This window comes from Arctopsyche grandis, chromosome 9 (assembly GCF_051622035.1).
Source record: "Arctopsyche grandis isolate Sample6627 chromosome 9, ASM5162203v2, whole genome shotgun sequence".
NCBI lineage: Eukaryota > Metazoa > Arthropoda > Insecta > Trichoptera > Hydropsychidae > Arctopsyche > Arctopsyche grandis.
Window position 1 is genome coordinate 10,565,801 of NC_135363.1, and position 24,511 is coordinate 10,590,311.

Consider the following 24,511-nt stretch of genomic DNA (forward strand, 5'->3'; position numbering starts at 1 on the left):
AAAAGTCTATTAAGTAATATAATATTTATTTTTATTTTTATTTTATACGGGTATACATCCATTTTTACTAACACGACATCTATTGTCAACATTGTGTGTATATACGTATTATTTAAGGCAATTACAAACACTAAAATCCTCATAGAGGCATCTATAGACAATTTTTTGTGGCATTTTTAATTCTCAACAAATAAAGAGATGCTGTGAATTCGAATTTTGTGAGAAATAGGACAGGATTGCCAATTTATTGGAACCGTTTGCAATAAAATTAGCAAATTATCAAAGGAAACAATCAACCTTGGAGTCACATATCCACGGTCTGGTCAGCAACAAAGCCAGTTATAGAGCCCGTGACCACACAATCGAAAGCACTGATCCATGCTTCTGGTTAATCTATTTTTTGAAATTTAATATTATTTAAAAATAATGTACATACATTTGTATTAAGAATTTTAAGGTCAGTTGCTGTAATATATGGTTCAATGCTAATTCTTTTAATCTTACGAACGCTATAGAAAAAAGGGACGTTGCCACAATAATGTATTTTTTAAATTAATATTAAGCACAATAAAATCAAATGGTGGATTTTTTTCAAATGCCCTTACATATGTATGTATGTTTGTATATTGTGAATGCTTATGAAGAAGAATCGGATGATAATTAAGGCAATAATGCAAAAAATGGTCATTTCAAATGCCGAACTGGGCCATTGCTTTATATTTTTCAAGGAGTTATTATAATTTATAAAATTATTTTTTAAACAAGAAAGGTAATATTGAACGTAATCATTAGTACCAAATCAACGGACATGAAATAGCGTTGAAGATTTTATATGAACCGCGAAGATCAAAAATTTCCCTCTGACTAATTAAAAAAAAAAATAGTGCGTAGGACAGGTTTAGGTTAACAGTGCAAGAAGGGAACGTTGTATGTTATATTTCCGCTAGATTTGGATATTATTTAATTTATATGGGTTTGGTGCAAGCGCTCGACAATCACCAGATAGACTGAACGACAGATAAACTGGATGGCAGCTTTAAACGCAATTCTCGTCTTCTAGAATGATTGATTGCAGATCAGATGACGAGTAACTTTTCGATGTGCACAGATGCAATTATTAAAATGGTAATTATTAAAATTGAGTTGGATCTTTCTGGCGAGTTTAATAAGGCAAGATTCAGAACTTATCGAATCTTGCCTTATTAAATATATCATTCGAGAAGACGAGAATTGCGTTTAAAGCTGCCATCCAGTTTATCTGTCGTTCAGTCTGTCTGGTGATTGTCGAGCGCTTGCACCGCACCGCATTTATATAATGTGTTACCAACACGGCCCATTGGCAACTTTCCCTGCCCTAAAAGGATACCTATCTGGTCAAAATGAAAGGTCACATTATGAACGTATCTTTTAAATGAAAATAAAAGCAAATTCAATTAGCTGACAGATTGTCATGTACATATATCTATGGGTCTCAAAAAGGCGTTGTTATATGTATACTGGCGACACTTTGTGAATAATACTAGTGATTACCACGATGAAATATCATCGCATGGGTTATATAATATGAAATTATATAATAAAAAGTAATATTAAAATTAACCGGAATAGAAATCAAAATTGGAAATCGGAACTGAAATCGGAATCCGAAAAAAGAATCCGGATCGGGAACTGAAAAAGGAATCCGGAACCGAAATGGGAAAAGGAATTGAGATCCGGAACTGAAAAAGGAATCCGGAACCGTAACTTAAATAGGAATCCGGAATCGGAACTGAAAAAAAGGAATCAGGAACCGGAACTGAAATTTAAAGCAAACATCAAAACAAACACGCAAGCATCTCGTCCGTTTTTATTATATAAATAAATGTTCGGCGGGCGTCATTGAGGGACACACACCCTAAGAATAACGTCTTTATATATGTATGTATATAAAATAATAAATTGCAATGTTTGTAAACATGTATTTTATATAATATACATATATGTACATACATACATATGTAGGTTGACGATAGATATATTAAAATATCCTAATGAAATAACACTCCAATTTGATATGGATGAGGCGAGCTCCAATCGAATAAAACGCAATTCTTCCTTCTCGGAACTAAATGAATTTTATATGAGAGTTTTCGGGTTAATCATTGACTTCGAAAAATAGATACCTACGATTCATTACGAGTAGTAACCGTATGAAGTAAACGTGCACTTAATAATAATAGGCAGCTTTTACGACCCCCAAATGGGTAACCGGGTCATAAGTGGCACTCGATCGATATATTTAACTACTCAATCAGGGGGTTTCAATCTCCAGTTAACTGATATTCTTAGGAAAAACGTAACAAACTGCACTGATAAAAATGAAAATCCTTCAATGGATTTCTCTATGTAACTACCAACTTGTTGGTATATTTAAAATAGTTGTCCATATTGATATTGTTCACTTGGATAAGCGAAGTTCAGAAACTGGAATCGATCCTACCTGAGGTAGTGGATTGTTATGGTATGGTCCACCGCGTCGTTCGTCTGCACGGCTCGCCGTCGAAATCCTGTTCCTCTCGCGGTACTAGTGAATTGTTATATATAAGCGTTCCGTTAAAGACAAAAAAATCTTTAATTTACTCGTTTCTTCAAGAATTTATGGAATTTTCACTTAAGAATATTCTAATTTTTGTCTATCAAACATCATTCTGAACTATTTTTTTTTTGTTAAAATAGCACATATTAATAACATACATAATATCGGGGACAGGGAATCGGCTCACGAAACGATTCCTTAAGGAAAAAAAAACAGTGCCGAAACAAATAACGAGTTCTACAAATCATTCAGAAGATTAAGTTTTGAAAACGAACAAGATGTTATTAAGAAAAATTATATTTCTGTTAGCATAAAAAATAAAAATTATACTCATTACTTGAGTACAGATTATTATAATTCAAAAATTAAAAAAAAAAATTGTCTATACAAAGTTCCCTGTTTTAAAAGAAACGGCGCGCCACTGGTGTCAAACGATTATTAGCTTGTAAATATTCACTACCTAAATAAAAGCAAGCGAAATACGACAAATTATGCCACAATGTAATTTTTATAAGATAATGCCACTCAGATGACATTTGAACAAACAAATTTTAACACGCTTTGGTGAAGAAATGCAATTTAAATGCGAAATCGACTTCGACTCCGACCAAAAACTTTGTCACTCCAAGACGTTGACTCCAAATCCACAATATTCTTGAATTTATGACATTCTGAAATACATATGTATGTAGTTCGGTTCTAATTGAATGGATGCAAGCTGCACAACATTTTATGTATGTTTCCACAACATTTTACATGTCGTTTCTGAGATCTTGTCCGATTTATCATCGTGCGACTTCATCTTGTGGAGCTACATGTGTACATATTTGAAATATTATAGAAAGTGTATGTTCATTGATATTTAGTTGAAGGATAGCATACGAGCGGAAATAAACGATTTTCAACGAATATATTTAAAAAAGTTATCGATAATGTTCGACAGCGTGTTGAGCTTACCTGAGTAATATTATCATCAAAATATGACTCTATGGCATTATGTTATACTGTGTGGTTTGGTTTTATTTAGCTACTAAATATTTATTCTTCAATTAAAGTGTTCATTTCCAAGAAAATAACCGTCTAATTGTTTTCTAAATTATACAAACACTCCAAATTTAACCTTTAAAAAATAAATGTTAAGATACTTACGGATGTGCTTGAATCTGTCCTCAAGTATTGCATTGCAATGGTCACAGTTGAGGGTGCAATGGGGACGTCTAACTTCAAGCAGGGGGCTCACAGCCCTTCTGGGAGAGCTGTCCGAACCCCCTACTCCAGGAAGGGCCAAAGACATCACTTCACATTCACTGTTTCAACACTGATGATCACCGAACATCGTCAAACTTACAAAATTACATTTACATATACGGATACGATCAACGAGGCCACTGTGGAAATGTGTATATCTAGGTATGTAGTATGAAGGTACACCGAATCAATACGATAATCAAATTTGTATGCCGAAATGCAATGGAATTCGAATGTAATATGGAATACAATTACGTACAACTGAGTCACATCTGGCTCTGTTATACAACATATAATATAACTGCTGTTTGCTATTCAAATACGTAGAACTTCTCGGTGAATATATTGTTTTTGAATATAATCTTTGAAGTAGACCTATATTTATATATTTTAATTTGGAGTAGCAAAATTGAAAGGTTAATTTTCATTAAAAACAAAACATGATGCCATTTTATATAATATGTACACGATGCCATAAAAGTATTTGGCATTGATACATTTGGAAGAAACGGTCATTATATACATACATACATATGTGGAGCTGTGTATTTGAAAATCAGAGTTAAAATAAGTGGTTACGAGATGTGATTATTTATCAGTGATCATATATTTATGTACTGTAGTTGAATTGAAATATTGCACAATAACTGTCTAAAATAAAAAGTATTGTGTTAAGGAAGTACATAAATTGTATATGTACATAGATACATACATATAGATGCTGCATTGACGTTGGGAAGATCGAGTGTTTTGTACATGTGATAAAACGAGAAATGTAATAGGATTGAAGAGGCTTCATACAAATAATGATGATGCTGATAATTGCTTGGTATTCTGACTTGAGATAAAGCTCTCGAATGAAACAATTCACTCGAGAGCATTATGAAGGAATTGAGTGAAGTAAGGCAAGCCTACATGTGTATATTATATTATACCTACATTATATATAAAAGACTGTTAGTCACAAAACATGTAGAAAAGAAGGTGACCTTATAAACAAAACATTTATTAATGAAATTTCGAAGTGTCAAAAAGACGAATATAATAATATACATACTAAATATACAGTATGGAACTTGCTTCTTCGAATCTAAGCAACTCGTCGAGTTGATATCTTATTTAGGTGCGGAATAAAGTTTTTGGGTCGAAAGAAGAGACAAGAAGTTGAATCAACTTGAAAAATTGTCCACATCTTTGGCACGTCGTGAAAGGCCAACGAAACTCCATTTCAGTTAAAACGAGCTTTCGGTTGAATTCGAAATAAGCTCTGAGAAAGTTCTCCCATTTCCTACGAATCGGTCTTTCCATTCAATGTCACTTGACAATAAATAGCCTCGCATTTTTCTAACAAGTATTTACGAAAAATTATTCTGCGGTTGATTTTTCACTATAGCCAGGGATTAATAAAAAATTCAATAGTTATATTTTTTCACATTTAGGTTCTTAGAACTTGATTTAAATTTAGAGTAAAATGAGATTAAGCGTCGAGAAAGATATTTCGGTTTCTTTTTATTCTACATATACATACATACATATATGTATCTATAATACAAAAATATGAATTATGTATGTTTACAGTTTTCTACCAGAACTTTCAATTAATCACTTTGAACCTTAAAGAAAGTCATTAAGCTTTAAGGAAGAAAATTTTCATTTTTATTCCATCGTCCACAGTAATGGATGATATTGTTTTTTAATTCAAGTAAAATTACATTGCCTTTGATCTTTCCCTAGCGCTTGTACCATAATCAAATGCGCAAATGAAAATGAATTCTCGTGTGACAATTAAATTTGCTTTTCCAGTTGCTGTTAATTGGTTTTTTTTTTATGGTTTCAAAAGGTCACAAATTGAATGTGTTCACTTTTTTTTTAAATTGAGCCTGTAAAAGTTTCTTTTTTGTGGAGTCGAAATGTGAAATAATGAATAAAAGAGTTCGTTCCCCAAAGCACCTGCACGAAACATGTGCAAACCAAAAATAAAAAAATCAATGTTTCATTTTTTTATGAAAAAAAAAACGTTCACAAAGCGAGATGTGCGATTGATCGAAATTTATGAATGAAGCATATTGATTGGTCGCTTTGAAAAATGAATTGAATGCGAAAAATAATTTCATATGATTGCATTGAAAACAGTATTCTTTCATTTAAAGAGCGAGAACTTGAATTATGTATTGAGGAAAGCTATTTCATATTCATACATACATATTATGTGATATATTAATGTAAGTCCCCAGATTTAGAGGGAGACTCTTGATTATATTTTATGGTTACTACCCGTACTCTTTAAAAATTACATACCCAGTACACGAGTGTTTACTTATCTATCGTTTATAAGTATTATATAATAGGAACTATCCTTGTCATATCCTACATTTTTATATCACTAAACGAGTAATTTTTCCATGTTTATACCAATGGAATGGATGAAATGAGATGGAATTACCATTTGCAGGGACGACAGCGATTTTACAATTAATAAAAATAAATAGATAATTGAATTTTTGAACCTTGAATTGGTGGTAGGAAACAAAGCAAAAAAATACCATGAAATGGTAATCAAATTCGGTGGTATAAAATTGAAAATTGTAAATTTGCAAAGGGGCATTCAAACAAAATTTCATATTTTTGCTCCATCTATGCACGTAAAATTGAAAAAAAGTAGGTTTTTACAAGTACATATATATTTTTACAAGGTTTTTATACTTCATTAATCGGTCAGGCAATATTTTATGCATTCTTCCGATCGGTTTAAAAATTAAAAATTTTTTTTAGAATAGTATCGATTTTTTTTAGTTGTAAAGAAAACGCTTTAACGTCTATAGCAATGTAATCGAATGAATTACGAGTAGTTTTGACTGATTAACGAGAGTTAAAATTATCCATTTTACCAGAAACTCCCACACTCAAGGCCTTAGGGCCGGGCCGCATGCATGCATTGGTCTGGTCGCCCTCAGCCAAGTTGTTCGCGAGTTGAGCGGTGCGGCCCGGACTTTAGGCGAAAGCGGTTTTTTCATTCTTCCATCATTATTTTGAACACAAAAGTTGTTGAGAACTTTCTTGCGTATCTATCTGTATTTTAAATACAAAACATGTGACTTTTATTAAATAAAAGCGGCCAAAACAACAATTTTCCACTAGTTCCATCGTGGGAAATCTAGAATTTGCATATTCCAGTCTGGTCTATTGTATATACGTACAGTAGCAGATGATGTTCACTGGTATACAATTTTCTACGTTTTAATAAGCCCATTGTACGTATTGAAACTAATTGAGAATCCTTGGTACAAGCTCAAGGATTCACGAAGGTAGTCAGAATTCTCTGTTATGGGATTTCCTTTTGACGTCCATCGAACGATATCATATTTAATACAAATATTTTGCATCACTTCTGATACTAATGATGTCGAAATGTCATATGTTTGACAAAAGCTTCAAGCAGCACACTAACAGTGTACGCGCAAGTATTACATATGTATGTAGGTATGTACATATGTACATACGTTTTATTTAAACAATGAGGGGTGCACTACAGACTCTTCAGCCTGAAACAGCAAAAGCTTTTCATGTCACACGAGAGTAATAAGAAAAAGCTCGACGACGTTTGCATGCGCTCAAAGGGAATGGCTAGAGCTTTTGAAACCTTTGGTCTTGGCTGTATTGAACCCAATTTCCCATTCATTCCAAAACGGCCTTCCCCGATGTGTAGCACTGACGCGCCAGGATCAAACGCTGGAGATGAATGAGTCCTCGGGGAATCACATTTTTTATTTAGTTCTTTGCTTCTCGTTGCCCACTTCAACCGAAAAAAAGGGGAAATAATAAATGGAAAATATTGGTCCCTCGATTGTTGTATCGAATAAAGTGGAGGTTTTCGATGCGGAAAAAGCGAAGGCGCGAAGCAGATCTGTATAGATTGACCGATATCCATATGTAACTCGTCTTTTGTTGGCGCTGTAGTCGTTATGTGTGCATAATGTCCGTCCCAGTGACACATCTGCTTTGACGCCAAATAAAATATGCCACTCGGTTCAAATAATGGATTTTTCGCTCTACTTTTTGCTGATATTCAAATATTATACATACAAATGTATGACGAATCATTGAAAACATGCCAGTCATATTTCATAAGTTCTATAGGCAAAATGTCATCAGCGTAAGTTGTATTTAACTAGGATATACATTGTAATATCCGCATTCTCATACATATTCATATATATATATATATATATATATATATATATATATATATATATATATATATATATATATATATATATATATATTCGCTCGGTATTTGTAATATAAACCGCTTAAACATGGCCAATCTAATGGTAAACATTTTATTACAATTATTTGAATAGTTTTATTTTATTTCAATTTATTTGAATATTCATTTGTTTGGTGACGTCGAGGATTTACGAAGCAACATTACATATTTACTTACAAAGTCTCTTTCGAAATTATATATTAGATAGATACAATAAAAAAAGCATGTATTTATCTTCCATTTCATATACATATGTATGTATATACATTTATATACATTTCATATACATATGTATGCACATACATTGGCAGTAGGCACACACCAGACATCGATCGACAGACTCTGTTATGAACATCTAACACAGTGCTTTCCAATTACTTTCATGTCACGACCCCCTTAAATCTGAAAGAATTAATTCCCGGCCCCTAAAAATTTTTTTTTTCTTGTTAAAAGGTTTTTTTGGCAGTAATTATTACAATTATAATACACATATTTATATTCAGCACAAAATTATAGGAACTTGCTTAAAAACATTTTTTTTAAATAAAAACTATACACACATGAAACAATAGATGAGGTGGCATGTTTTTACATAACAAATCGATATCGGGTTCAATGTCAGAAATGCTAACTCGCAATGCATCTTCCAAAGTCTCCGTGGAAAGGCACGACCTTTGCTTATTTTTTAATATATGGAAGTAATGACGAAAATGCTGTTTCGCATAGGTACGTAGTCACGAAAGGAATAAGAGTTACCAGGGCTTCTTTTCCAATAGCAGGATATTCTTTCTGTCGCCTTAACCAAAATTCTGAAATACGTTTTTCATTAAATTCCACTTCAAGCAAATTATCTGATCTGATATCGATGAGCTCTTCTTGGGCTGTCCACGTAATATGATCATATTTTAAGGACTTGGCAAATGGTGTTCTTATCCAATTGTTCCTTTCATCCTCATTCAAGTTTGGGAAATATCTTTTGAAAAATAGTATCGATTCGACCATGTGATCAAGTATAACACTTTTCACTGAAGTCGAGAGTGATATTTCATTATTCGTGAGAAAATTATTCAAAAACATCTCTGTGCATCCTTGACTAATACCTTTTGACCACAAAGAAAGCTTTTGTTGGAAAGTTTTCATATAATGTGTTATTATTTAACAGACTTAAATATATACATTCCCTTATTATGTAATGTGGAAAAATATTCATAAATGAATATTTGTACTTTCTACTGAATATTTTCGCGGCCCCCGCGAGAAATCCTACGGCCCCCCAGGGGGTTGCGACCCCCAATTTGGGAAGCACTGATCTAACATACCAAATAAAATTGGACAATGTTAGCTGACCAAAATTGCATTTTTTTTCATACTGCCAAATTCATTGAAATGAGTTATATAATTGTAAAACTTTCACCATTTAATGCCCAACTTTTATTTAATTTAATATAGACATTAAAAGCATTGGTCGAATTCCATAGTCTAAAAAGCCTGAAATGTAACAAAATAATGTTGGATTTAATTTGCTAATGCAAAATTATGACCGTTTTGTCTGAAATATATTGTCGTATTGGGAAGTGCTATTGAAAGTTATATCTGCAATAAATAATGGCTTAAACTGATACCACTTTAGACATGTCTACTACACGTTTGGATTATATGTACATACATATGTACATATGTACATATGTACATATGTACATCATGTACATCATGTGTACAAAATGCGAATTTATGTTTTTCATCGATGGACACGGTGGAAAACTTTCGTCGTATTAAGAGAACATTAAATCATTCTTTTTATTGATTTTAAACAATGACTTGTGCCTCCAATCAGTCGATCCGTCTTGACAAAAATTTCAAAAAATTGGGCCTTTTCCATAAATATTGTTATTAAGAATACATAGTTTAGATTTTTTTACTATTTTTGAATGAAATAAACATCAATACTCACATATTATTTGGGTCTATAACATTGAGTTTTGAATGATTAACGAAAATTCAAAGTCACCCTTTCACTCGAAAGTCCCTATACAATTTCTCGAGTACCTTTAATTTGAAAACACAAACATTTTGAAAACAATTCTGGAATATGAGAACACTAAAATGAATTTTGACTTAATTTCTCATTTTGACCCCTTATATTTCAAAAAAATAATTTTTTTTTTTGTATTCAAATTGAATTTATATACCCGATGAAGCTCTTAATTTTTATTTTCAAAATTATCACAGGAACGTGAGAAAATTGACGATTTATGATAATAATGATTACCCATTGCGAGTGCGGTGAGCTTTGTATGGATATTTTCTCGAAATGGTGACTTTCAATTCTTGTTACTCAGTCAAAACTTATCACAATCGACCCAAATAAACTTTAATGAGTGAATATTAAGCGTTTTTTTTTTAATAGTGGAAATATTCTATATGAAAAAAGAGATACATATATGAAAAAATCTTGCTTTTTTGAAATGTTTGTCGAGACAAATCGATTGGTTGAAGGCACAGGTCATTATTAAAAACAACGAAATTTTTATTTAACGTTCCTTTTTGCTACGATAACAGTTTTCCATTAAGTCCATCGATGAAAATCCAAAATTCGAATTTTTCGCTGCGCCCTAATGTACATATACATGCATACATTCATGGAAAAACTGACCCAAATATATATGAAAAAAGAAATTTTCCTTTTTATAACGGCTTTGTACTGAATGTGTGTATAAGAGTTTGATTCACGACTAATGATTGTCACTACGGATGTTGGTCTACCAGATTCGTACGAAAAAGGCAGATGTGTACCCCAATAAACAAACAAACATGGCAAGGCAGTTCAACGAACATACAAATATGGAGGGGATTATTATATTATTATTTTTTATATATTCGGTTAATATCAACGTGCGAGTTTGCAGATTATATTTTCATATTCGCCAGGGGAGAGAGACAGAGAGAGAGAGAGAGAGAGAGACACAGATACCGTTATGAAATTTTCAATTGTTCCTATTGCGAATCCCTCAAAATGGAACCGGTTCGCGGTTGCGGGCAGCTCTTATCGGCTAGAACCGTTCGCTTTAACCCTATCGATGACAGAGGTTCTCATCGGGGTGCTTTTGACCCAATTCCCGCAGAAGGTCAAAACGCACCGAAGCCCGTTGTGTTATCAGTAAGGTCGTTTTGAAATTGGTTCCTATTCGGAATGAATTAATCCATTTCGAATTAGTGAGAGAGATGCTTCGAAAGCATCTGTTTCCACCGTCGCGTCGCTCGACATTGACGATTGAGCACATTCGGCGAAGATCTCACCAAATCTGGATTTGATGACTGTGCATGGGTAATTTGGAAATGGGTCGGTGATTGGAAATCGCTCCGAGGTGCGCTCGTTCGTCCGTGAAAGACGATCACTCGGAAAAGTTTCGAGTGTCTCCGCCCCCGGGAACTTTCTAAGCATGAGAGCTTTTCCTAATTATTCATTATGGAGGCTTAAAGTGTCTTTGGAAACTTATCAAGAAATTATCTGCCGTCGTTCGAAGTTTCGCCCTCGAATAATACAATGTCGTAGCTGTTAAGTTGAATGTTTATTTTTTTATTGTTCGCCGTTAAACTTGGTTCAGAAATGAAGCGTGGGCGAAATTTGAATATCAATTCCAATACTTATGTATAACTAACTATACAATGTGACTCGCGGAATACTTCATTCACAAAAAAAAATAGCTCGTATACTTAATAGGCCCGAAAATGATACGTTATTAAGGTCAGGTATATTTGAAATGATTCTATTATATTATATACGAGATGCGATAAAACATACAGCGAATTACGCATGATATCAGGTCGTTAATCGCATTGACGAAATTCAGATATTGTTAAAAAAAAATATATGTACATATATATAATCATATAAAGCATTTTCATTCAATCTTTTATTCTATGACTTCAATACTTTGTAGTTGAAATTAGAATTGAATAGGTTGATTTTAAGTTGGTTTCAAATGAACAAATACCTAAATTACGTACATACGTATGAATATAGGATAAGTGTTCTATAACAATAAGATTATTTATTTTATTATTTATTTTATATATGCATTTCGTACATTTCGATCGAATATAAGCATATTAGGTGGGCTGAAAAGTTCGTAGGCTGACACATAGATAGCGCTACTAGTATTAAATCCATATGATTTTTAGTTAGCCCTAAAAAGACACGTGTATAAATTTGACAGCTGTCGTACTATTAGTTTGTGAGTTATAGCATTTTGAGTGAAGCAACTTTTATTAGTTTGAAAAAATGGATAAAAAGGAATTTCGTGTGTTAATAAAGCATTGTTTTTCGGCGAAAAAAAATACTATTGAAGCCAAGGTTTGGCTTGATAAAAATTATTCGGACCTTGCACCAGTAAAATCAACCGTTGGGAAGTGGTTTGCTAAGTTTAAGCGAGGCGAAATGAGAACCGAGGACGATGCACGCAGTGGAGGCCCCAAAGAGGCTGTTACCGACGAAAACATCAAAAAAGTCCACAAAATAATTTTGGATAACCGTAAAGTGAAATTGATTGAGATAGCTGAGACCCTAAAGATATCAAAGGAACGTGTTGGACATATCGTGAATGAATATTTGGGTATGCCAAAGCTCTGTTCAAAGTGGGTGCCGCGCGAGCTCACAATCGACCAAAAACAACAACGAATTGATGATTCTGAGCAGTGTTTGGAGCTGTTCAATTGTAATAAACCCGAATTTTTGCGTCGATATGTGACAATGGATGAAACATGGCTCCATCATTTCACACCGGAGTCCAATCGACAGTCAGCCGAGTGGACTGCACGTGATGAAGTGACTCCAAAGCGTGGAAAGACGCAAAAGTCGGCTGGCAAGGTTATGGCATCAGTATTTTGGGATGCGCATGGTATAATATTCATCGACTATCTTAAAAAGGGAAAAACCATAAACAGCGACTATTACGTAGCGTTATTGGAGCGTTTGAAGGACGAAATCGCGGAAAAACAGCCCCATTTGAAGAAGAAGAAAGTGCTGTTTCATCAAGACAATGCACCGTGTCACAAATCAATGAAAACGATGGCAAAATTGCATGAATTGGGCTTCGAATTGCTTCTGCATCCACCGTATTCTCCAGATCTGGCCCCCAGCGACTTTTTCCTGTTCTCAGACCTCAAGAGGATGCTCGCTGGACAGAAATTTTGCGCCGATGAAGAGGTAATCGCCGAAACGGAAGCCTATTTTGAGGCTAAAGACAAATCGTACTATAAAAATGGTATCGAAAAATTGTAAGACCGCTATAATCGTTGTATCGCCCTCGAAGGCAACTATATTGAATAATAAAATCAAATTCTAATAAAAAAAAGATTTTTTCTATGCTAGCCTACGAACTTTTCAGCCCAACTGTTATTTACTACATCGATTGTTCATACAAGATTCGTGCATGAACAAACACTCATAGTTCGTTCCAGAGTATGATTCTCATAAAATGTTGATAATAATATCTTGACCTTCTTAAAACTACAAATAAATAATTTAAAGCTAATATTCGATATTCGATATTCGAATATATTCGAACATTTGGAACCCCTATACAGGAACCAATTTTAGTGTACACAAAAGAACAAATTTGTTTGTTTATTCATTAACAAAAAGAAAATTATCAGAGCGAAAACTAATTTATCAATTACTATTTAACAGTAAACGTGATAAAGTGAAAAATTAGCGAAATTAGCTCATAGCATTACGGAAAAAATGTGTGAAATAATATATTTTTGGCTTTTAAAATTTACTACATAAGTAATTATACGTATTTTGAAGAAAAAAAAATCACAATCTATAGAAAAAAACACCTGACTGTTGATTTCAATACTTAATTTTGACACAGCAATACTGAATTTTGAATTAAAGACTTCAAAAGCCGAAAATCTGTAAAAATTGTACATATTATTAAACACTCATATCACTTAAACGAGAGTAAGCCGATAAAAAATATTATAATATTCAAATTTAGTGGGTCAAATTAAGTAAAAATTGATTAGTCTCCGCTCCGGTAAGTAAAAAACGTGATTTTTTGGTGCAAGACATTGGCCGAAGTTATTACCTACCCTAAATTTCTTGATATCATTCATACTATTGAAGGATCTAAAAATTGGTAATAAATTTTTTTTGATAATTAAAATCAAATTGGGATGGTTTATCGACATTTAAAAATTGTATTTGTATTCGTATTTTAACTCATCAGAAGCAAACTCATTCGTAATACATATAAGTTGCCTTTTTTAGGTAAATTTTAAGATCCTTCTCAAAAAGTTGGAAATTTTCTTTTCATAAAATGGAATAAATAAGTAGTGTTCACAGTTTAATATGCAGATTTAATGTAAATAAATATTTACAAAATTACATATATTATTTTGTATGTATGTATAAAAATTAACATACAAATACATGGACATGTTTCAAATATTCAACAGAATTCAGAACTGAATTGGTAATTAATATTTTATTTAATATACACCGAATTTTTCAATGTTTACCTGTAAATTCAGCGAGTTGATTTATCATAAAAGCAGTTACTAGGCATCAATCTATCTACATATGTACAATAATTTGAATTATTATTTGAACAGGTCGATTTACACGAGCATTATACGTATATATGTACATATATGTACATATGATCAAGCGACGTACAAAATTATGCTTTTCATTTTCCGAACATCGTATAAATAATTTATTTCCAACGTGTCACGTAGAGATATCGCAAAATAATAACGATAATAATTCGATTAAAATTATTCCACACCGACTGGCAAATCCTCTCGAGCAGATACATAGATAGGTTTATTTGATATGTATTTGTTATTTCACTTCGGTGAAAATAAACAAAATAAAAATACGCAATTCGCAAACTGGAGGCGTACCGGATGCTGTCCGCCGACTTGAATTTTCCGACGGGAAATTTTCCGGAAGCGATTTCTCGACGCTGAATTATGATGAGAAATAGCGCTCGCCGCTCACTACGACAGTGTCTCGGCGACATAATTAAGTTATTTATGAGAAAGTAGTACGTATATGTGTACAATTTATATGAGCAGCTTCATAGTATTCATCTACGCGTCTCGGGCACTCTCAATCTCGAGCTTCGCCTTGTTTTAGTCGAAAACAAACGACGCTTAATTGGTTAATTTGGTTACGACCGAGAAACCGGTCACATCGGTGAAATATTGAACTAATAATTTTATAAATCTAATATTCGCCGTGTTGCTGAAGCGAACGCCGTGTCAAAAGATCAGGTGTATAAGCAAACTTCTCCGAGCACATACGTAATTAGTTTAATGAATTTGTGACAAGAGTACTTATTGCCTAATTTTACTTTTAATTAAAAACAGCTAAATGTACTGAACTTTTACAGTATCTACGTACATTGTATATTTCACAATAGAGACTGGAAAGAGTATCACGAGGGAAATTTTATTATAAATATAATAATAAAAAGTCTTCATACCATACATATATAATATTTTATGAAGAACATTTCGCGCGAAGTATAGCAATTTCAGTGTTGCAATTTTTATTACGGATATTTTCATTACAATTCAAGTATGTATGCCTGTATGCTTAAGATTATTTCAAGTATGTCAATAAATATAATCCATGTCTGTGTGATTAAAATCAGTATTTAATTTTTTTAAATTTATTTAATGGCAAAGCCGATATATTTTAAAAAAAAAACATTTTTTACCATGGTGCCATTACAGATTGCCTCGAAGCGACTCCTATGGATTTAAACTTGTACATAAATAAATTTATAGATCATAAATTTGAAATTATATTCAAATAGTGGCGACAGGTTGCCAATTTGGTGAGGAACCGTTTCAACGATGAAAAGACTTTGAGAAACGAATATCCAAATCTGACCAGCAGCACTGCAGAAATTCTCCGAATAAATTATTTTCAATTATGGTCAAACCAGGGTTAGTGCCTCTCGGTGGTAAGCATTAGCGCAATTACCGAACAGAAAAATAAATGTATGCATATTGAAAGACATTAACGAAATTGCTTTTCAAATTGGGAAAGTCAAATCAAAATTAAAATTCATTTGCGTAAATTCAAGAGCGCACATTTGGAAGATATTTTTCAGTAGACGGCAAATATAATCGAAATTAATGCATATTGATCAAAAAAATTAACGTAGAATATTTTAATTGTACGGTTGAATATTCAAGTGTGCGAAAAATACACAGAATATTGTAAATGGAGAGGGATAAATAGAGTTGATTTTCAAATTAGAAAAGTTAAATTGGATTACGCCGAGCAGACAAAAAATAAGGACTAAAATTCATTCAATGAAATTGAAGCTTTTAAGCCGTCGAAGTTAAATTTAATTTCACGACACAACGACCGTAAACAATATTTCGCCAATAAACGAAGACTTCGAAATCAAATAAAAGCGAAATATTAAGGTGAACGTACACATTCGGAAGAAAATCGAAGTGTCTAGTCTACAATAGCAGTCGTATAGTGTGCCAACAAAACAAACTTGCACCGATGCACTTTTGACAACACATACATATTAAAATGTAATATAATTTGACTGTGCATATGTATGCAGATAATAATTCAAACATTATATGTATGTATGTACGTCAATTTGCTAATTGATTGTCGAACTCCACTGTACTTCGAGCACGTTAGTTTATGATAATGTGTCGTTTATAAATTTATTACTTGGAAAAGGATCGGTGCGAGTGCACCTCTGTAATTTCTTTTCGTTATTTTCGCGCTTGTATTCAATAAATAAATGAATTTTCGATCGGCGTAGAGGTTCGCGTAGGGCGTCTACGCCAGAGCGAGCGTAGAGCCGCTACTGAAAGCTCCCACCATGCAATTCTCACCGTGAAAGCTTCAGAACAGTGTGCCCCAAAGAAAATGCTTTCAAAATTTCAGCTTTTTTCATCCCTCACAGTTCCGCTTCGACGTATAGGGGTCAAAGTCGAAGTCTCACTCACATATTGAAATCCAAAATAACATATTCAAATTTGTATGCATATGTTACAGTGAAATTGTTATATATTTTTATTGAAATTATAATTTCACTGACTCAAACAGTGGGTACGGATGTAACAATATATGTAATTACAAATTCACTTCTTAATTAATTTCAGCTAAATTGTAATTCGAACGCTAATCCACCGGCTGTGATACAAATCGCTGCAAACGACGGCTGCATTTCGGTATTTGACGTCTCGACGAAATCCGCGACTGTTTTAATTTAAGCATTTACGAAAGACGAGATATTCATTGGGTGGCGTAGATGACATTTCGAGTTGAGTTGGATCTTTCTGGCAAGTTTAAAAAGGCAAAAATCGTGACAAAAATATGAAATGAACATGCAGCCGCGTCGTTTGCAGGGATTTGTAGCGGAGCGTAATCTACCATGCGATAGTGCATGTCGTACTATCAACCCTAACTTAACCTAACCTAACCATAAATAAATTGAACCAACCCTAACTTAACCTTACATTAAAAAAATAAAACCAACCCTAATTTAACAGACCTCCTTGTATCGAAAGATGTACTGACAGCTACTTTTGCAGGTGACACAGCCCTACTAGCCAGCAGCAAAAATGCAGAAAAAGCCTCTAAAATCCTTCAATGTCAGTTGGATAAATGCGTCCAATGGCTAAGGAAGTGGAGAGTGAAAGCCAGCACTAGTCAATCGGTCCATGTAACTTTAACATTGATAAAAGGGAACTGCCCACCCGTCATGATGGAAAACATAATGCTTCCGCATAGCGACTCTGTTAAGTTTCTGGGAATACACTTTGATAGACGGCCTGTCAGGAAAACTCACATCAAGTAAAAACGCGATGAACTTAATCTGAGAACTAAAAATATGCATTGGGTAATAGGTGGAAACTCTGCTTTATCATTGGAAAACAAGATACTCGTGTATAACACAATCATTAAACCGATATGGACCTACAGAACTACAGAACTCTGGGGCTCCGCTAGCAGTTCCAACATTGAAATCCTACAACGGTTCCGGTACAAAACCTTGCAAACAATGGGAGATATCGTCCACACGATGAAGCAACAATCAAACAAATTAATGAAAGTCGAAGAACTGAACATAGAACATAGTTAAAAAACCCCCTAATTTAACCTAACCCAACCTAATCGTAAATAAATAAATGTTGACCGCAAAGATATTTTGACGTGTTTGCTTCCGCAATTCAGTCCCACACATGCGGCATTAAAAAAGCCAAATCGAAACAGATGCTACTCTCTACCGCGATATCGCGGGAGTGCTACTCTCTACAGAGTGGGAATGGACAGGAGCGGGGTTGCTGGGGCGGGGGAGTGTGAGTGTGAGTTCGGCATCGGAGTGGGGATGGAGAGGAGCGGGGATGTGACGTGGGGTGGCGCGATTCGTGTCGGCGACGCACTCACTTGCATATATAATCTTAAATAATATAATATCTTAAATAATCTTAAAATAATGGCACTTCACTATAATCGTTGCTGTCACAAATTATAATTTCACTAATAGGGGCCAGTGAGTATGTAATTTCCGTAGTGAAAATGTAATTAGATATGATTGCATTGTAATGATCTAATTATAATTTCACTGCTGTTATAATTTAACTGTGACAAATACATGTAATATTGAAATACTTCTCCTATTCTATTTTTCCAATATTTCCAATATTTTTATCCTTTTTTTTCGTTATGTAATGTGCTATTTAATCATATTATAGCTTTTATTCTTTTCCTTTTCATTTGTTTATTTTGTATTTACCTTTTTCATTTGTTTTATATTTGTAAATTTCAATTTCTTCTTATATTCTATTTTATAACCTTTTCCCAATATTTTAATACTATAGTTTAATTATGCAATGTTCTACATATTTTGTCATGCCTTTATTCTTTACTTTTTAATTTGTTTTCCTTATATTTATCTTTTTCATTTTTGTAAAAATCTATTATTGGACTCGTATGTTACATATATTATTTATTAACTATTTGTTTTTTTATACATATTTATGTACATCCTGTCTGTTGATTTTTCAATTAATAAAATAAATAAATAAATAATAAATAAAGCGTGTTTCATTTTTACCCCAGCATGACAGGTTTCCTCAAATCGAAAGTAATGGCCAAACTTGTGTATATGTATGAAATTACATATATAAGATCAAGAGGTTACAGTAGTGACAAATAGAGAGTAGGTAATTATACGGAGACGGTTCGTTTTTAGGGGCAAACGGGGTACTCCCACACACACAAGTCTCCTAACCAGAAAATAAAAGAAGTTTTGAGTTGTCAAGAGTCAACAAGTGTTTCTTTATCCCACTCGCAGTGAGTAGAACCGGGTTAGAATTCAGTTCGGGGCAGTTGTTTATCTACCGCGGTCCCGTGGTTGCCAGCTTTGGTTGCCCGCACTTCCGATTGGTATTGTGTGTAGAAAGTCGGTCGAGGCAAGGAAAATTGATCCGTATTTCCGTATACGGAGGGTAACTTTTAGTTAGCTGCGTAAAGGTCTCTTTGGGGGCAAAATACGCCAGCTTCGGTCGTCTATATTTTCTATACGAATCGAAAAATACACGACAACGTTTCTCGACATTTGAACTATATTTTGCAAGGTATGCTTACTTCTTTCATCTTTATCATTAAATATTTCTTATTAATAACATTTTTGGTTTTGTAGAACACTTAATGAACGAAGTAGATAATTTTCTAAAAAATGGCATTTTCCTTGCATTACATGTTATTAAAAATACATATATGACGTTCGATTTTTTGGAAAAAAATATGTGTAGGGATTTTACCTTCCTCGTGCACCGCCTGTTTTTAAAGCTACGTGCCACCCCTGGGTTTATTTATATTATTCAGCACTGCATGGCAACAGCCCGGCACGGTAGTGGACGGAAAAGTCTACTTCTGAAAAGCAACTGCACGTAAGCAGCAATACGAAAAAAATTCGTTTGTAAATTCTACATGGACACATTCATATGTGACGTATCCGAAACAGCAGCAACCGACACGATCTATTCACACTACATATACAGCAGTACATGACATCGAAACGGATCAAGCAGCTTCCGGTTTTCTTTGGCCATTGTGGAAATATTCACACATGACGTGGTATTATAATGATGAGTGCACCCGCATACTAATGAAAGTATGTATTGCCATGTGCATGTGAAAAATTTGACTTGACGATACCGTACATATATGAAAGACAAATCCAAATCCAAAACAAGTATGAGCGTGACGAAAACAGGGGGCGCTGTATAGTATGAATATAAGTGGTCTTTTCCATGCAGTGTTGTGTCGAGCTGTTGACGTGCAGTGCTGGATAATTTAAACGGACTCTAATGGGAAACGATCGACTTAGAGTCACAAATATCCAAATCTGACCAGCAGTACCGTAGAGTCATACAAATTATGATTCTATTAAATCGAGGCTCGAACCTGGGACCTTCCAGCAGTACGGCTCGGTGGTTCGTTTATGTTTAGCACCGAGAGGTTACCGGGTTCGATTCCGTGCTAATATTTACACATTTGGATATTTGTGAAATTTTTAAAAGTCGATCGTTTTCTATCACAGTTTGCTAAGTTGAAACGGTTCCTCCATCAAATTGGCAAAAATCTTCCTACCCACTGTGTCACCAATATCTGAATTTGATTTATGTACAAGATGTAAAAATGTATGTACAAGTCTAAATCCATAGATGTCTCTATGGATTAATTAATTAATTTCGCGTTCTTCAGCATCTTGAAACTCAGCGATTTATGTAATTAAAAAAAATGCTTCAATTTTTGTAATTGGCTAGGAAGGCGCATTGGAGTTGAGCTGTCAGGCCTTCCTGGTATATACATATAGTTAATCTCTAAATAAAAATACACCAACTACTGAGCTACATATAATGAATGTGTGTATGGAAGAGCAAAAGCTAATGCCAAAATTAGTCGTATAATAATTTACCAGTGGTATTGGTGCATACATTTGTGCATTTGAAAAAAAAAGATTACTCACGATTGCTGATTAAAAGATTGCCTCTTCTTATTTTATCTCTGAAGAAACGTCGACGTAGACTAGAACAACGAATTTTCCAATATGGTGGTGCTGAAAAGAATTACGAAATAAAAGAACAAATAAAACAATGACAATTTCAAATTGAATGTAATAATAATAATATATCTTATTGTGTGTGTGTGTGTGTGTGTGTATTTTATTCATTCATATTTGATAATTCATGGAATATTTTCATCTGCATGTTTTGGCGGGGTCTGTGTTCCAGGGTGAGCTGTGGCTCACCCCGTTTGCAGCGAGAATGAACGGGATACATCCATCTCTACCGACGTGTACGTTCTCATAAAAATTTATGAATTTACCTTTTTCATTTGTCGAGAGCGCACGTATTCAAATCGAGTCTGAAGTGGTCGAAAAAAATAAAATAAAAACACCACTCTGTGTACAATACTATGGACACGATCGAAATTCAAAACATAAGACCATTTATCTTCCAGAATTTCAACCGTTGACCTTTTCGACACGACACGTCCGCTTTGAATAGGAAGCTACATTTGAAACTTTTTCGACTACTTGTATTTGGCAACTTTTTCAGATATTTTGCTTAAGTTGCTCGTGATGAAAAGATGATTTTCATTTGATTTAATATAATTTTATTTGACGGTTATCTTTTATAAAATAATCGTACTGAATATTTGTAGAAGTGATTTATACATATATAAATGTAATTCACAAATTACATTACATATTCATTTGTTTCAAAATTTCAATTTATAATTAAACTTTAGACTAGAGACATCTGTATTTTATTAATAAAAGCTATATATGTTCAAAATAGTACTAAAAAAAAGAAGTAGATGGCACTAGTAAATAATTTCGATTCAAATATTCTTGAATATTTATTTATGTAATTTCTATAAATTAGAATCATTTAATAATAATTAAATTATAAATTATAGTTTCAAATATGACATATTTATGCAATATGTGATTATTTCAGTGAACATTAAAATTCAGTGACTGCAAACAAAACCATCATATGAATAACAAAAGTTAATATGTATATGTTATACTTATTATCTTTCGTGAAAGAGCAAATATGCTAATGAGGTAAAAATATATGCGTGACTTATGAAAATATGAATACTGAATATTATTATTTACCATTGTGTAGTTGGAAGGAACGGATATATACATGAAATACGATACAATAAAAATAATTTTATTTATATTAATGTATACAGTACATTCATACACATAAGGATAATGTCATAAACTCAAATAAAAAAAAATTATAACATTCAATTTCACACTAGTCTTTTTTTCAATTAATTAAATATACATTTCAACATATGTAGCTTATCAGTTTAAGAACATTTCAACAATGACAACCTAATCTGGCTATGTTGAATTGATTGCATTTACAAATACGAAGTCTTCTAGAAGTGTTGCGTTCAACGAACGCGTATTCCACACACACAAACATTTATGTAAACATTCAATTAATTGCATATTACATAAAATATAATTTAAACATTTAAATATTCAACCAACCTATCAAATTCATTTCTATATTAAGTACTGTAAGTGAATTAATTCAACTACACACAATTTGGAACGGATACAATAAGTAAAAGGGTTAAATCAGCGATCGGAACGAACAATTACTATGAAGACATTTAATCTAAAATCCAATACTGACAATGAATCAATATTAATAATTTAAAAATATAATATATCAGAGCTGTCAGTTTAACTGATCATCTTGCACAAACCGAGTGGGTATATGTATATTATAATATAGAGGACTCGTTCATAATTTCATAATTTAATAACTTTATTTTTTTTTATTTTTTTAAAATTTAATAACTCGTTCATAATTTCAGTCATATTTAAGACATGTATGAATCGATACAATAGTTGTGTTGGTCCAACTGATTAGTCTTAACTTTCTAACAGCATTAATAAATATTAAATTAAGTCTTTTCATCACACAAAGGAGATCCTTTTACAAGATATGTTCTCTCGTATTTTAACCGTATTTCATACGATGGAATCGTGGGTTTCTTTGGCTTTGGCGAGTAGTGGTACACTTGCGCTGAAATCATGAGATTTGCCGTTGATCGTCTGACCACCCAGGTCCATGTCTTCAGGCGAAGCTAGCTTTGGTATGCAATTGTTATTTCCAACTCTGCTGTATTTGGGATTTGCTGGGGGCGTACTCGGTAAGTATTTATCTTTATTCTTAACTAGCGGTTCCAAGCTGAAAGATACGCTCGGAGAAAATTGTCTAGTCACGTTATTCGGTATGTTTTGATTGGAATTGTTGAATTCTTTATTAGTGATTCCGTTCAGAGCATTCCCCTGTGGCGAATACACTCCCGATCCCCTCCTGCTCGATGGTCTGGAATTATGTTCCAATTTTTGACGGAACGGTGTTACAGACGAGGGACTATTCATGTTAGAGATCAAATTATGTCTTATTGGTTCTAGAGAAAGCGCCTCTGGGGGGTTTGGATTTGGCAATTCACCGTTGAGCCAATAAGTTACCATTGTTCCTTTACCCTGAAATTATACAAATGTAATATTAATTTTTAATAAATATAAATATAATAATTTCGTAGAAGCTTAATTTGCCACTATAGAATGTACTTAACAACAAAAATCTAAACATTTGAGTAGGATTAAGATTTAATTGCTAACATTATACGGGACAATGATTTTGATCATAATTTTAATGCCTCTTCAAATGTGCCCGATGGTAGATAGGTATAATCATAAAAAATAGAGTGGAGATTTCCGCAAAATAAGTCGCCGGGGAGAAAATTAGGTTGTGGAGCGTTAAAACTGCTTGATTTTGCGAAGACAAATGCACACCATTTGTCAAGTCACACTAAAGAAAAACCCTTCATTTATCTCGAATGTAAACCAGTTTCAGTCACAAAAAATAGTGATATAATATTTAAAATTCAAACGATTTATCAGCAGATTGATGGAGTTCGAACGAATACATATTTTATGAGCTCTGAATATGTCACAATTTACATACATACATCTACGAAAGAACGACATAATTTCAAACTGACAGATCGCAATTCTTCCAGGCGACGTTATATGTATGCTTGTCTACTCTAAAGAGTGCACTTTGCGTAAATATATCAGTGGCTTAAATCGAAATGTAAATAAATACCTTCATAGTGATTGGTCCTCTGCATTGTAGATCGAAAGCCCCAAAATTATCCAAAATAGCCTTTGTCGTGGGACTCACGTGTATTTTCAGGGCTTCACCATTAGATTCCATTCTGCTAGCTGTATTTACAGTATCTCCGAAAAGACAATACCTCGGCATTTTCAAACCGACCACTCCAGCGACGCAAGGGCCTGCAATTT

At 33.4% G+C, this 24,511-nt stretch overlaps 2 protein-coding genes across 6 annotated transcripts in view; both read right to left on the reverse strand.

The window, feature by feature from the left end:
• LOC143917011 (atrial natriuretic peptide receptor 2-like) overlaps positions 1-3,869 on the reverse strand; it is a 69,230-nt gene extending 65,361 nt beyond the window's left edge. The window contains exon 1 of the mRNA XM_077438371.1: positions 3,725-3,869. Within this exon, the coding sequence (XP_077294497.1) occupies positions 3,725-3,869 (145 nt within the window). The remainder of the gene's footprint in view (positions 1-3,724) is intronic.
• An 18,454-nt stretch (positions 3,870-22,323) lies between these two features.
• The window catches only part of LOC143917188 (atrial natriuretic peptide receptor 1-like), an 87,636-nt gene continuing 85,448 nt past the window's right edge, over positions 22,324-24,511 (reverse strand). For all 5 annotated transcript variants that reach the window (XM_077438645.1, XM_077438650.1, XM_077438647.1 and 2 more), the window contains 2 exons: positions 24,312-24,502; positions 22,324-23,686 (listed from right to left, as the gene is read on the reverse strand). In XM_077438645.1, the coding sequence (XP_077294771.1) occupies positions 23,165-23,686; positions 24,312-24,502 (713 nt within the window). In that variant the 3' untranslated portion in view covers positions 22,324-23,164. The remainder of the gene's footprint in view (positions 23,687-24,311; positions 24,503-24,511) is intronic.